At 39.2% G+C, this 16,807-nt stretch overlaps 1 protein-coding gene across 1 annotated transcript in view; it reads right to left on the minus strand.

Annotated features, from left to right (window-relative positions):
* Positions 1-1,800: 1,800 nt before the first annotated feature.
* The window catches only part of LOC115138903 (rho guanine nucleotide exchange factor 10-like protein), a 154,630-nt gene continuing 139,623 nt past the window's right edge, over positions 1,801-16,807 (minus strand). Inside the window, 3 exon segments of the mRNA XM_065000670.1 lie at positions 1,801-2,827; positions 2,830-3,018; positions 3,168-3,290. Of these exon segments, the coding sequence (XP_064856742.1) occupies positions 2,481-2,827; positions 2,830-3,018; positions 3,168-3,290 (659 nt within the window). The 3' untranslated portion in view covers positions 1,801-2,480.

The following is a 16,807-nucleotide window of genomic DNA, read 5'->3' on the forward strand; positions in this document are numbered from 1 at the left end:
AGGAACAGACAGCATGGTTAGTATGAGTGTAAAGTTATAATAGACAATCTCCATTTATGAGTGTGAATAGATAAAATAATATTGAGGCTAAAATGATGGGAAAGGATGAGAGGACGGACACACATTAAGATATGAATCCCACAAGAGAAAGGGAAAGTATAAGATGATGAGAATGCGTACTGTAGATGCGAGAAGGAATTATACAACAAGCAAATGATCATGCTGTTTGTATGTGGCTGCTATGAAAGTGAACTGTGTTTGCGGTGGTCAGGGGTGTATTAATTTTGCCTATTCTGTTGAAAAACTTAAATGGAAGCAAACAGAATGAAACGGAGATAAACATACCTGAATTTGTCCAACAGACACTCTCATTTGTAACTGTTGGACTAATGATTACACCCTAGATCAACTAGATGCAGGCAAGAGTCTGCAAGGCAATATTGAATATGTCATTTCTCTCTCAACCTGTGCACCTACATGTACGTCGTAAACTTTAATTCGGAAGCTAGGTTGTAACCTCATGATGGGTATAGGAAACATTTGAGTATCATGTAGTAGCCTAAACCTATCGATGTTACATTGAGCTGGGTGAATAGAATGTGAATGACAGTCCTCCAATATGCTGTAATAGAAATAAGGCCATTCTCATAAAATAAAAAAAAGATTGGCCTCCCTCATCTTAAACGGCACCGACCGCCAATGATGTATACTACATAAAGGTTACTCAATCATACACTCTGGCTACATCTAAATAACCTTGACATGTGGGTGACCTCCAGAATAGTGTTGTAAAATAGTATTATCATAGGAACACTAAACAAGTCTTGTACAGTACGCTTTCAACAGCTTTTCTGTGCACTGTACATTTTTATAGAAACAACGCAACACTGTACTGAGTTATGTTTTCTGTTGATCTTGACCTGTTAAACAAAGCAACTGTATTTTAATTCCGGGGAGACGAAGTAAAATAAAATAATGTTTCAGAACCATAGAAAGCAGGACCTTCTACTGGGATGAAAAAGAGAACTCGGGTATGGAGATGTAAGGGGAATTATACAACATATTCTACAGAAGTGGTGACAAAATATGGAATCAACCATCATTTCCATCCGGCAGCATAGGAAACTCAAAATAACACTAAGTCTTCAACACCATGCATTCATAGCCAAACATCTCAATTAATTTGTCAATCAACTATTTTCAAAGACATTGTCAAAGGTAGGCCATTTCCGTTGTAGCAGAATAAAATAGAAACAGAAACAGGGCAGGAGATTACCATGTCTCTGTTAGCACACCAAACCACCGATGGCAATGGCTTCAAACAGGGAGTGAAGGAAAGGAGATAAAAATGCTTAAGGACACTAGGGGATAGATTTATCAAAGGTTTGTGTGTGTTAAATTGCCACAAAAACCCATACAAAGCATTCTCCGTTTTAGGTGCCTCCACACAGCCACTAATGACGTCTGGGTGGCTGCAGCAGTTGTAGCCGTTGTCTTTTGTACTGAATTCAGTAGGCCTTTTGATGTGTAACATAGGTTAAATGCAGTTTGTTGCATATCATCATTCTGGTGTGGATATATATTTGCTTTAACTGACTTAAAATGGACAGTATCATCGTCATCCACAAGAAACATGAATGGTGTGCATTTTGCACTTTGTAGTAATACAAGTGGGAACATTTAAATGTAAAACTACTAAACTCTGATAGACCAGGACACAAAGACGTTGCCTTCTATTCCCTCTCATATCTCAGATAACCTACCTATTTATGCAGTAGAAAAAAAATCTGACGATTAAGGACTCACAGTCAGCATCCAACACACTTTCATTTTTCTAAAAGCACAGATTCACTTGTGACACATTGACAGACATTTCACATATTTCACATTGCCAGGGAGTGCTTGAGGTTTTCTGAACTAATAGAACTAAATAACACCTACAGTAGTTTCTCAGCTTTTCTCAGCCCTAAACAGATGGCCTCAGATAAAAGAGGTCCATCTTCGGCACTGCAGCGTGGTAGATTCAACAAAGAGTCACTCTCAAAGAAATGTGGTCAATTCTTACTCACAAAGGAAGGCTGTCAACTGTGGGAGATAAATATGTGTGAGGCAAGCACTGTCAGCTCTGATGATGCTTGATTTCTGCATATCCATACTTGTAAGGAGGGGAGAGGACCAGTTTAAGCTGTCACAAGAAAGGCTCTGGGCCTGTGGCTGAGAATGAGTAAGCAGGGTCATCCAGATCCACCAATGGGATGGCAGTACCCCATGCCTCACAGGTCACCAGCAGGTTTCCTCAGATGGAGCATGCAGGAGCTCCCTAACACAAAGAGTCATCAGCCTGGCCTTGAGCTCTGTGCCAGCACTAATGTCCTGCTTTCACATGGTACATGTTCCTGGCATTACGGGATGGAGAGGATGCAGGGCTGGGGAAAAGATCTGCTTCTCCCCTCTACACTGCCTGAGTGTTGATACCCAGATCACACTGTCAGTGGTAGTTCCCACATCATCAGGGTTGTTTCTGAAGACTCCACCCCCGCCCGCTCCGTTGTCCCTTCCCTCAGTCTGTGGAAACCCCTGCCCCCAGATATGACCGCTGCAGAAATCACTCTGTCCCTGTGCCCCCCGTCCCGCTCAGAGGGTCGTCCCTGCACCCACATCTCTGGGTCACCATTGAACTCATAGATTGAGCCGTCCTCCAGGCTGTGCTCCAAAGACTCCAGGGAGGAGTCCGATGCTTCATCGCCCCTCACCGTTAGCGGTCGCCCTGGCAACCCCGAAGTGGAGCGCAACCTGTACTGTAGCAGCACACCCCGCCCCTTGCCCTCCCCTGGGAGGAGCCTGATTGCGGCAGAGACTCCTGGGAGGAGGAGTAACTGCGGTCCTCCTCTCCGCAGGCAGAGTCGGGTCCGTCCGCCACAGAATCCCTCTTCAGTAGCTCTGGGGACAGGGTGCTGGACGTGGCCACCAGGAAGTCCACCGGACCACAGTGGGCATTCAGAGAGGTCATCCCCTTTCCTGCAGGACAGAGATACAATCAGAAAAGAACAATGGTGACATACATACCCCCAGAAGCAACTAGCACCATTTTTATAATGGATCACTTTTCCCAGTGAAAAATGTTCACAGGCCCCTTGATTCATCATATCCTCCTCCGTCATCTGTACCTGTTATTTTGGGGATGCCCTCCAGTTTAGGCACGGGCAGAGTGATGATGATTCCCTGAACAGTGCCCACCCACAGCAGCCCATGGTGGATGAGCAGGCTGGTGACACGCATGCTCTTCTGGCCTACAACATAGGTATAGGGAAACATGGGTTTTTGTCAAGTACTGCCTTAACATTATAAAAATATGTTTTATTGTCACATACACCGGATAGGTGTAGTGAAATGTGTTGTTTTACAAGGTCAGCCATAGAAGTATAGCACCCCTGGAGCAAATTGATCAAGGGCACACCGACAGACTTTTCACATTGTTGGCTTGGGTATTCAAACTAGCAACCTTTCAGTTACTGGCCCAATGCACTAACTGCTAGGTTACCTGCTAGGTTACCTGTCCCCCTGTTGATATTCTTGATAAATATGTTCTGGTACACTCACTCCATTACACACTTCATTTCCAACCTCCCCTTCCTTGCTAAGACTCTGGAACGGACTGTAGCCTCCCAATTACAAACCCACCTACTAATCAACAACCTATATATAGGTATATGGGCAAGTAGCCTAGTGGTTAGGAGCACTGGTCCAGTAATTGAAAGGTTGCTGGTTCAAATCCCAGAGCAGGTGAAACATCTGTCAGTGTGCCTTTGAGCAAGGCACTTAACTCCAAGGTTGTAATTTGCAGTGGTGTAAAGTTCTTAAGTAAAAGTACTAATTAAGTCATTTTTGGTCTTTACTTTACTATGTTGTTGACAACTTTTACTTATACTTCACTACATTCCTAAAGAAAATAATGTATTTTTAACTCTATACATTTTCCCTGACAACCAAAAGTACTCCATTACATTTTGAAAATCTTTAGCAGGACAGGAAAATGGTCCAAGTCACACACGTCAAGAAAACATCCTTGGTCATCCCTACTGCATCTTATCTGGCAGACTTACTAAACACAAATGCTTAGTTTGTAAATTATGTTAAATTGGAGTGTGCCCCTGGCTATCCGTAAATTTTAAAAAAAAATAAAAAATTGTGCCATCTGGTTTGTGAAATGATTTATACTTCTACTTTTGATACTTAAGTATATTTTTGTAATTACATTTACTTTTGATACTTAAGTATATTTAAAACCAAAAGTTGTACTCAAGTAGTATTTTACTATGTGACTTTCACTTTTACTTGAGTAATTTACTATTATGGTATCTTTACTTTGACAATTGGATACTTTTTCCACCACTGCACTTGTGCATGTGTGAAATAGGATAAATTTAAGCGCCACCTAATTATTGTTAAAATAGAGCCCCTCCAGTCTGGTTCCATCCCCTCCACAGTACTTAACTTCTTGGATATAGGGGGTGCTCTTTTAATTTATGGATAAAAAAACGTTCCCGTTTTAAACAAGATATTTTGTCACGAAAAGATGCTCGACTATGCATATAATTGACAGCTTTGGAAAGAAAACTCTGACGTTTCCAAATCTGCAAAGATATTATCTGTGAGTGCCACAGAACTGATGCTTCAGGTGAAACCAAGATGAAATTTCAAACAGGAAATGCCCCAGATTTTGAATGCGCTTTGTTCCAATGTCTCCTTATATGGCTGTGAATGCGCAAGGAATGAGCCTACACTTTCTGTCGTTTCCCCAAGGTGTCTGCAGCATTGTGACGTATTTGTAGGCATATCATTGGAAGATTGACCATAGACTACATTTACCAGGTGCTCCGGTTGGTGTCCTCCGTTGCAATTATTGCGTAATCTCCAGCTGCGTGTATTTTACCATTTGCTTCAGAGGAGAAACCAAACTGCCACGAATGACTTATCATCGAATAGATATGTGAAAAACACCTTGAGGATTGATTCTAAACAACGTTTGCCATGTTTCTGTCAATATAATGGAGTTAATTTGGAAAAAAGTTTGGTGTTGTAATGACAGAATTTTCTGAGTTTTTTCTTAGCCAAACGTGATGAACAAAACGGAGCGATTTCTCCTACACAAATAATATTTTTGGAAAAAATGAACATTTGCTATCTAACTGAGAGTCTCCTCATTGAAAACATCTGAAGTTCTTCAAAGGTAAATTATTTTATTTGAATGCTTTTCTTGTTTTTGTGAAAATGTTGCCTGCTGAATGCTAGGATTAATGCTATGCTAGCTATCAATACTCTTACACAAATGCTTGTGTAGCTATGGTTGAAAAGCATATTCTGAAAATCTGAGATGACAGTGTTGTTAACAAAAGGCTAAGCTTGTGAGCCAATATATTTATTTCATTTCATTTGCGATTTTCATGAATAGTTAACGTTGCATTATGGTAATGAGCTTGAGGCTATAATTACGCTCCCGGATACGGGATTGCTTGACGCAACAGGTAAAACTGCACTACTCAAAGTTGTCAATGATCTCACCTCTGCTGATGCTGGTGCCCTCAACATCCAGATTCTCCTCGACCTGGGTACCGATTTTGGCACAGTGAGCCATCATATCCCCTAACTAGGCTTTAGGGTCTGAGCGTTAAAGGCACTGTACTCTCCTAGCTACAATCATACCTCACAAACTGGACCCACTACATCTCCCTTAATGGCCACACCTCAACTGCAGTTACACAGAGTGTCCCCCGGGGCTCTGTGCTGGGCCCCTTACTCTTCATCCTCGCCCTTGGTCAGATCCTCTGTCACTTCTACCTTAAATTCCACTGCTATGCCAATAACACCCAGATCTACCTCAGCACCAAATCCCTTTTCAACTTTCTTCTGACCACATTAAAACCTCTTTGAGATAGGGGGCGCTCTTTTAATTTTTGGATAAAAAACTTCCCGTTTTAAACAAGATATTTTGTCACGAAAAGATGCTCGACTATGCATGGAATTGACATCCTTGGAAAGACAAAACTCTGACGTTTCCAAAACTGCAAAGATATGATCTGTGAGTGCCCCAGAACTAATGCTACAGGCGAAACCAAGATGAAGTTTCATACTGGAAATGCCCCAGATTCTGAAGGCGCTGTGTTCCAATGTCTCCTTATATGGCTGTCAATGCGCCAGGAATGAGCCTGCCCTTTGTGTCGTTTCTCCAAGGTGTCTGTAGCATTGTGACGTGTTTGTAGGCATATCATTGGAAGATTGACCATAAGAGACTACATTTACCTGGTGTCCCGCCCGGTGTCCTGTGTCGAAATTATTGCGTAATCTGTAGGTCCATGCGCGTTCCATTTCTTCAGAAGAGAAAGTCAACTGCCACGAAGGATTTTATCGTCGATAGATATGTGAAAAACACCTTGAGGATTGATTCTAAACATCGGTTTGCCATGTTTCTGTCGATATTATGGAGTTAATTTGGAAAAAGGTTTGCGTTTTAATGACTTTTTTCCGTTTTTTTTTTTACACAAACGTGATGAAGAATGAAGAAAACGGACCGATTTGTCAACACAAATAATATTTTTTGTAAAAACGGAACATTTGCTATCTAACTGAGAGTCTCCTCATTGAAAACATCTGAAGTTCTTCAAAGGTAAATGATTTTATTTGAATCCTTTTCTGTTTTTTGTGAAAATGTTGCATGCTGAAAGCCAGGCATAAATCCTATAAGACAGACTGTCAAATCCTCATTTTTCACCTCTGTAACATTTCTTTTTAAGGGGTGGATCAGCTTAATATTGTGGAAAGAATATTGGTTCCATCAATTTAATTGTATGCATCATTTCGAATCCCCCATATCTTTTTTGGGTGAATATATATATCCATACACACATGCATACATATACACATATATACATACACATACCTATATAGACATAAATACTTTTTTAAGAATATATCTCTATTATTATTCCCCGCAAACACTACCACCGATCCCCCAAATGAAGTAAACTAATAAACACTTCAGCTTTTACCTTCAATTTATACATCTTATACACATTTTACATACACAGTCTATTTTACAATAGTTATATTATGTTTGTTTTTAGTCCTTCCTCTATTTCTGATGTCCATCCAGTTTCTATTTGTAACTGTGCTATTTCACAAAAGTTCTGAACATATATACATTTTACAGACCCCGTATGTTTTACATGTTTTATCTTGCTATTAGTCCCACCCTTCACCTCCAATCAACCTCTCCCATCTATCTCTCAACATCATCCATTTTGTATTTCTATTTGCCATATGTTTTTCAACTGTGCTGTGATGCTTCACAAACAAATTCTCATAGCTTCTACAGATTGTAAATAAAAAATAAACATTTTTGCTAAATACTATTTATACTATTGATTGATTGACTATGGCTTTTCAAATCACCCAGTATTGCTGCCACCTCTGCAACATTGCCAAAGTCAGGTCCTCCCTCTCCCATCCTGTTCCTGAAACCCTCATACATGTATTCTTCTCCTCCTGCCTTGACCACTGCAACTTACTGCTAACTAGTATCAACTCAATGGTTCAAAACTCTGCTGTCCGACTCCTCACCCACACTAAGTCTTGGCGGCTCATCACCCCTGTCCTCTGGTGGCATGGCTTGTGGGGTATGCATGGGTGTCCAAGCTGTGTGTAAGTATTTTAAAAACGTTTTAAGGATCGGCGTCCCATCAATGGGACAGTTGTAAATCATGCAGAGCCTCATGTTAAGATCCCAGATTTTAGAGAAACAACCATTGTCGGTACATATAAGTGTCTTGTATCAGCTAAAAGCTTCAATCCTTGTTAACCTCTAGCGACGAGCAATCCCGTATCTGGGAGCGTAATCATAGCCTCAAGCTCATTACCATAACGCAACGTTTCCTATTCATGAAAATCGCAAATGAAATGAAATAAATATATTCAAAACAAGCTTAGCCTTTTGTTAACAACACTGTCATCTCAGATTTTCAAAATATGCTTTAACCAAAGCTACACAAGCATTTGTGTAAGAGTATTGATAGCCTAGCATAGCATTAAGCCTAGCATTCAGCAGGCAACATTTTCACAAAAACAAGAAAAGCATTCAAATAAAATAATTTACCTTTGAAGAACTTTGGATGTTTTCAATGACGAGACTCTTAGTTAGATAGCAAATGTTCATTTTTTCCAAAAAGATTATTTGTGTAGACGAAATCGCTCCGTTTTGTTCATCACGTTTGGAAGAAAAAGACCGGAAAATGCAGTCACTTACAAACTGTTTTCCAAATTAGCTCCATAATATCGACAGAAACATGGCAAACGTTGTTTAGAATCAATCCTCAAGGTGTTTTTCACATATCTATTCGATAATCTATCAGTGGTGGCAGTTGGCTTCTCATCAGAAGCAAACGTAAAAATAACTGCAGCTGGAGATTACGCAATAATTGCGATGGAGGACACCAAGCAACCACCTGGTAGATGTAGTCTCTTATGGTCAATCTTCCAATGATATACCTGCAAATACGTCACAATGTTGTCGACACCTTGGGGAAGCGACAGAAAGCCTAAGCCCATTCGTGGCCCATTCACAGCCATATAAGTCATTGGCATGAGGCGGTTTCAAAAAATGCAGCACTTCCTGATTGGATTTTTATCTGGGTTTTTTCTGTAACATCAGTTCTGTGGCACTCACATACAATATCTTTGCAGTTTTGGAAACGTCAGTGTTTTCTTTCCAAAGCTGTCAATTATATGCATAGTCGAGCATCTTTTCGTGACAAAATATCTTGTTTAAAACGGGAACGTTTTTCATCCAAAAATTAAAATAGCGCCCCTATATCCAAGAAGTTAATATAACTGCACTGTTCAATTTACAGTAGCTATTACTGAGGAAAAAATGCCATGCTATTGTTTGAGGAGAGCTCCTAACAACAAAACACTTTTTTTCACCGTGATAGGTTTGATAAATTCACCTCTGAAGGTGAAATATGTACTTACATTCTGAAATCTTAATCTGATTTATCATCCAAAGGGTCCCAGAGATAACATGAAGTGTCGTTTTGTCAGATAAGATAATTTTTCATATCCTAAAAAGGTTCATATAGCATGCACGATCGATTTTGTATATCCACTCGTTCAATTTGCAAAGTAAGGAATCTGTTAAAATCTTACTCTAGACGTTTCAGTGAGTCAAATTACGTTCATATGTATACCTCAGAGATCCTAGAACGTAACAAGACTTCACTATATCATTAGGGACACCAAATTTGGTCAGCGAGCGATGCCTTCATGGCACGCTGATGACGCTGGTGGTCATCCCTTGAATGACTGTATCTTTGTCAAATAAGCACCAATCGGGGTCAAACAAAGCTAGCTAGATAGCCAATGAGCTGGGCTTTACGGGAGTATCTGGAAACCATGTATATGTTGTAAAAGGTAGCTACTAACCTTGTACGACAGCATGCTTTTTCATTTTGGACAACAATTATAAGGGTATTCAGAGTTATGAAGTTATGAAAAATGGTTGTTTTGCAAATGTTGAATTTATTATATGGCTACTAATACTTGGAAAGCTGAATCAAAGTCCAAGTATACAGATTTGACAATATTCTTGCAGGAAAATGTAATATGAATGCGAATGTCTCCACGATTTGCCCAAATGTACCTGGGGACTTCACACTAAAAGTATTGTAGTTCACTCATACTTCAAGCTATCTGTCTGAAACTTTGCACATACACTGTTGCCATCTTGTGGACACTATCTGAATTACAACCAGAGTGATGGCTAGAACCAGGACCTTCCTCTTGCATTTCAAAGATAGCATATTTTCTTCTACCAGATCTATTATGTTATATTCTCCTACATTCAATTCACATTTCCACAAACTTCAAAGTGTTTCCTTTCAAATGGTACCAAGAATATGCATATCCTTGCTTCAGGGCCTGTGCTACAGGCAGTTAGATTTGGGATTGTCATTTAGGCGAAAATTGGAAAAAAGGGGCTATCCCTAACGGACAGCTCGGTACCTTCAGCTTGTCAACACCTCTTATGAAAACAAGTAATGATGATGTCAATCTCTCTTCCACTTTGAGCCATGAGAGATTGACATGCATGTCATTAATGTTAGCTCTCTGTGTACTTTTAAGGGCCAGCCTTGCTGCCCTGTTCTGAGCCAACTGCAATTTTCCCAAGTCCCTCTTTGAGGCACCTGACCACACGAATGAACAGTAGTCCAGGTGCGACAAAACCAGGGCATGTAGGATCTGCCTTGTTGTTAGTGTTGATAAGAAGGTAGAGCAGTGCTTTATTATGGACAGACTTCTCCCCATCTTAGCTACTGTTGTATCAATATGTTTTGACCATGACAGTTTACAATCCAGGGTAACTCCAAGCAGATTAGTCACCTCAACTTGTTCAATTTCCACATTATTCATTACGAGATGTAGTTGAGGTTTAGCATTTAGTGAATGATTTGTCCTAAATACAATGCTTTTAGATTTGATAATATTTGATAATAGATTTGATAATATTTAGGATTATCCTCAGTAATTTTCCATCCAGATTGTCAGACACCGGTGGCTTGTCATTGTTGATAGACAACAATACATTTTTCACCTCTTCCACACTGACTTCATGGAAATCAAAAGTACAATTCTTGTCTTTCATAATTTGGTCAGATATACTTGGATGTGAAGTGTCAGCATTTCTTGCTGGCATGTTATCCCTACAGTAAGTTTGTTTATCTTGCCAATGAAAAAGTCATTAAAGTAGTTGGCAATACCAATGGGTTTTGTGACAAATGAGCCATCTGATTCAATGAATGATGGATTAAATACATTTGATTTGATTTGGATCCAAGTTGGCTTTTTTCCCCAAAATGTAATTTATTTGTCTCCAAAGCTTTTTACTATCATTCTTGATATACTTGATCTTTGTTTCAAAGTATAGTTTCCCTCTCAAACATACCATTTTTCAATTCCTCATCAATCCAAGGGGATTTAACAGTTTTTCCAGTAATTGTCTTAATGGGGGCGTGCTTATTAGTAACTGGAATAAGCTGACCTATGTATGACCTCTTATGCACTATTTTAGGCCCAGCCTTTGGAACTTTGGTTTTCCTAGATATGGCTATTATATTGTGATCACTACATCCTATGGATTTGGATACTGCTTTAAAGCACATTTCTGCAGCATTAGTAAATATGTGATCAATACATGTTGTTGATTTCATTCCTGTGCTGTTTGTAAATACCCTGGTAACTACCAATTGTGCTGTTTGTAAATACCCTGGGAACTACCAAATGGGGAGAAAAAGGGGTAAAAGTACGAAAATATATATATAATATTAAAATTAACAAGCTAAAAGACAAACCAAAACATTGTTTAGAAAGTCACTTTTAGTTGCCTTGGTTTGCTAGATTGACATATACAGTGCCTTGCGAAAGTATTCGGCCCCCTTGAACTTTGCGACCTTTTGCCACATTTCAGGCTTCAAACAAAGATATAAAACTTTATTTTTTTGTGAAGAATCAACAACAAGTGGGACACAATCATGAAGTGGAATGACATTTATTGGATATTTCAAACTTTTTTAATAAATCAAAAACTGAAAAATTGAGTGTGCAAAATTATTCAGCCCCCCTTAAGTTAATACTTTGTAGCGCCACCTTTTGCTGCGATTACAGCTGTAAGTCGCTTGGGGTATGTCTCTATCAGTTTTGCACATCGAGAGACTGAAATGTTTTCCCATTCCTCCTTGCAAAACAGCTCGAGCTCAGTGAGGTTGGATGGAGAGCATTTGTGAACAGCAGTTTTCAGTTCTTTCCACAGATTCTCGATTGGATTCAGGTCTGGACTTTGACTTGGCCATTCTAACACCTGGATATGTTTATTTTTGAACCATTCCATTGTAGATTTTGCTTTATGTTTTGGATCATTGTCTTGTTGGAAGACAAATCTCCGTCCCAGTCTCAGGTCTTTTGCAGACTCCATCAGGTTTTCTTCCAGAATGGTCCTGTATTTGGCTCCATCCATCTTCCCATCAATTTTAACCATCTTCCCTGTCCCTGCTGAAGAAAAGCAGGCCCAAACCATGATGCTGCCACCACCATGTTTGACAGTGGGAATGGTGTGTTCAGGGTGATGAGCTGTGTTGCTTTTACGCCAAACATAACGTTTTGCATTGTTGCCAAAAAGTTCAATTTTGGTTTCATCTGACCAGAGCACCTTCTTCCACATGTTTGGTGTGTCTCCCAGGTGGCTTGTGGCAAACTTTAAACGACACTTTTTATGGATATCTTTAAGAAATGGCTTTCTTCTTGCCACCCTTCCATAAAGGCCAGATTTGTGCAATATACGACTGATTGTTGTCCTATGGACAGAGTCTCCCACCTCAGCTGTAGATATCTGCAGTTCATCCAGAGTGATCATGGGCCTCTTGGCTGCATCTCTGATCAGTCTTCTCCTTGTATGAGCTGAAAGTTTAGAGGGACGGCCAGGTCTTGGTAGATTTGCAGTGGTCTGATACTCCTTCCATTTCAATATTATCGCTTGCACAGTGCTCCTTGGGATGTTTAAAGCTTGGGAAATCTTTTTGTATCCAAATCCGGCTTTAAACTTCTTCACAACAGTATCTCGGACCTGCCTGGTGTGTTCCTTGTTCTTCATGATGCTCTCTGCGCTTTTATCGGACCTCTGAGACTATCACAGTGCAGGTGCATTTATACGGAGACTTGATTACACACAGGTGGATTGTATTTATCATCATTAGTCATTTAGGTCAACATTGGATCATTCAGAGATCCTCACTGAACTTCTGGAGAGAGTTTGCTGCACTGAAAGTAAAGGGGCTGAATAATTTTGCACGCCCAATTTTTCAGTTTTTGATTTGTTAAAAAAGTTTGAAATATCCAATAAATGTCGTTCCACTTCATGATTGTGTCCCACTTGTTGTTGATTCTTCACAAAAATACAGTTTTATATCTTTGTTTGAAGCCTGAAATGTGGCAAAAGGTCGCAAAGTTCAAGGGGGCCGAATACTTTCGCAAGGCACTGTATACTATACTTTTTAAATAGATGGGTTTATTGGTGTGAAAATACACCAGCTGTGCTATTTTGGAACACCATGCTGCTGATGTCATGCAGCCTGTCGTTTTTGTATTTATACTTTTTCATAACATCAAGTTTGATGTCGGAGGACAATAGAATGTTCATGATGTCACTGTGACAACTGTATACAGACATGTCGATAGACGTAGCATAACCCAACCTTTAGTCTTGAAATATTTGGCTTTTTAGTACACTATCGTACTCACTCTGTTTAGCCTCATGTGAATCCTTAAAGAGATGGGTGGGCTAAGGCTTAAGAGGGTGTGAACAATGCTGAATGGGTGTAGATAAAGAAGACCTCTCCAGTAGGTGTACCAAAAAAAAGTGGGGCCACAAGTTTATCAAATTTCAAAGCAGAAAAACGTTCCCATTGTTCCCCAACTGTAGTGTATGATATACCATTTTCTAGAGCTGAGTCTTTACTTTTATCCAATGTAAAATATACTATTTAAAATTTCGCTACAAAAGACCGAAATGAGCCGGTCGGTCACATTTATCTCTGGCCCTCTGTATGACCTGTGTGATCACATGTGAAATATACAGTATAACATTTTTTAAATCATTAGATGATTTTAAAATCGAAAATGACAAAGCTATAAAACATTATCCTAAATATAAAGCATCAACTTAGTGAATAGTATTTAATAGGAGGGTTTCAGCATGAAATATCCTTTATATTTTTTTACACACCTATATATATTTTTAACTACGTCAACATGTCTTTGTTGTAATTGCTTTGAAGCCAAACAGGTGGCAGTTGTAAAAAAATACAAGAATTAGAACATTTGCAGAGTTAATTGAAAATAATGCCATTGATTAAATTAACCTCTCTAGGGTATGTGGGACGCTAGCGTCCCACCTGGCCAACATCTAGTGAGATTGCAGAGCGCCAAATTCAAATACATAAATACTCATTATAATAATTCAGAAAAGATATAACTATTTTACAGAGGTTTAAAGATTAACTTCTTGTGAATCCAACCACAGGGTCAGATTTAAAAAATGCTTTACGGCGAAAGCATACCGTACGATTATTTGAGAACATAGCCCAGCAGACAAATCATTACAAACAGTAACCAGCCAATTAGAAGAGTTACACAAGTCAGAAATAGAGATAAAATGAATCACTTAACTTTGATGATCTTCATATGGTTGCACTCAGAAGACATTAATTTATTCAATAAATGTTCCTTTTGTTCGATAAAGTCTCTACATCCAAAAACCTCAGTTTTGTTCGCGCGTTTTCTTCAGTAATCCACAGGCTCAAACGTAGTCACAAGAGGCAGACAAAAAATCCAAATAGTATCCGTAAAGTTCGTAGAAACATTTCAAACAATGTTTATATTCAATCCTCAGGTTGTTTTTAGCCTAAATAATCAATAATATTTCAACCGGACAATAACTTTGCCAATATAAAAGGTTAACAAGAAAGGTGTTTTTTTCTCAGGTTTTTTCTCAGGTTTTCACCTGCCAAATCAGTTATGTTATACTCACAGACACTAATAGTTTGGAAAGTTTAGTGTTTTCTATCCAGATTATATCTTTTCTATCCAGATTATATGAATATCCTATCTTCTGGAACTAAGTAGAAGGTAGTTTAATTTGGGCACGCTTTTCATTCAAAATTCCAAATGCTGCCCCCTACCCTAGAGAAGTTAAATTAATTTGTCTATTTTCTTGAACGATATGGTCTATCTACTAGAAACTCATGGACAATTTGGACACAGATATAACAAATATACACTACCTTTGAAAAGTTTCCGGTCACTTAGAAATGTCCTCGTTTTTGAAAGAAAAGCAATTTTTTAGTACATTATAATGACAACAAATTCATCAGAAATACAGTGTAGACATTGTTAATGTTGTAAATGACTATCGAAGCTGGAAACGGCAGATTTTTTTATGGAATATTTACATCGGCGTACAGAGGCCCATTATCAGCAACCATCACTCCTGTGTTCCAATGGCATGTTGTGTTAGCTAATCCAAGTTTATCATTTGAAAAAGCTAATTGATCATTAAAAAACCCTTTTGCAATTATGTTAGCATTTAAGTCATTTAGCAGACATTTAAGTCATTTAGCAGACGCTCTTATCCAGAGCGACTTACAAATTGGTGCTTTCACCTTATGACATCCAGTGGAACAGCCACTTTACAATAGTGCATCTAGGTCTTTTAAGGGGGGGGGGGGGGGGGGGGGGAGAAGGATTACTTTATCCTAGCACAGCTGAAAACTTTTGTCCTGATTAAAGAAGCAATAAAACTGGCCATCTTTAGACTAGTTCAGTATCTGGATCATCAGCATTTTGTGGGTTTGGTTAAAGAATCAAAATGGCCAGAAACAAGACCTTTCTTCTGAAACGCGTCAGTCTGTTCTTGTTCTGAGAAATGAAGGCTATTCCATGTGAGAAATTGCCAAGAAACGGAAGATCTTGTACAATGCTGTGTACTACTCCTTCACAGAACAGTGCAAACTGTCTCTAACCAGAATAGAAAGAGGGGTGGGAGGCCCCGCTGCACAACTGAGCAAGAGGACAAGTACATTAGAGTGTCTAGTTTGAAAAACAGATGCCTCACAAGTCCTCAACTGGCAGCTTCATTAAATAGTACCCGCAAAACAGCAGTCTCAACTTCAACAGTGAAGAGGTGACTCCGGGATGCTGGCCTTCTAGGCAGAGTCGCAAAGAAAAAGCCATATCTCAGACTGGCCAATAAAAATAAAAGATTAAGATGGAGAAAAAACACAGACGCTGGACCGAGGAACTCGAGCCTCTTCAATGTTGACGTTGAGACTGGTGTTTTGCGGGTACTATTTAATGACGCCAATGTAGATATTCCATTAAAAATCAGGCGTTTCCAGCTACAATTGTCATTTACAAAATGAACAATGTCTACACTGTATTTCTGATCAATTTGATGTTATTTTAATTTACAAAGAAATGTGTTTTTCTTTCAAAAACAAGGACATTTATAAGTGACCCCAAACCTTGAACGGTAGTGTATACTATATATTAATATATATTTTTCAAGTTATTCAAGTAAAAATGACCATAAATTGCTATAGATTACCTATAAATTTCCAATGTTACCGGGATCACTTACCGGTAGCTATGCAAGCCTAGTTATCCCTATAAATGAAGATGCCATAATTGTGAATTTACAAACAAAACAGGAGACAATACAATTCTGGTCCCTCAGTCATTGGCTCTCCTGGTACTGATATCTAGAGCTCCACTTAATATCTACGGCAATCACCTAATTGAATTACAATAACAGCCATGTGATCGCTACTGAAAGAATGCTCATTTACATGTAGAGCTGCATTTACATGGTTGTTCTGTGTCACACTCAGATTATGATGTGTGATTCGCATGAGTGGTTAGAGAGCACCTTAATTGATTCATTTCACCACGCACGAACACAGCTCAAATTTGGAAGAAACAGCAAGGTTGTGCAAGTAGGGAGTGGATGCAGGATCGCTGAGGTGCATGTTAAGCGTCTGCAGAGAGGAAGCGATCTCAGAGAGTCACAAGAGAGTTAGAAGGCACAGTGAAGAACTCAATCTTAGAAATGTCAGCCAACTGCTTACATAGAGATTGTGCCTATTTCTAGTCTGTGTCACAGAGTGCTGCATCAGAACGGCAGTGGTTGTCATGAACACCCACTGCAGGG

This window comes from Oncorhynchus nerka, linkage group LG2, assembly GCF_034236695.1.
Source record: "Oncorhynchus nerka isolate Pitt River linkage group LG2, Oner_Uvic_2.0, whole genome shotgun sequence".
In the NCBI taxonomy this organism is placed as follows: domain Eukaryota; kingdom Metazoa; phylum Chordata; class Actinopteri; order Salmoniformes; family Salmonidae; genus Oncorhynchus; species Oncorhynchus nerka.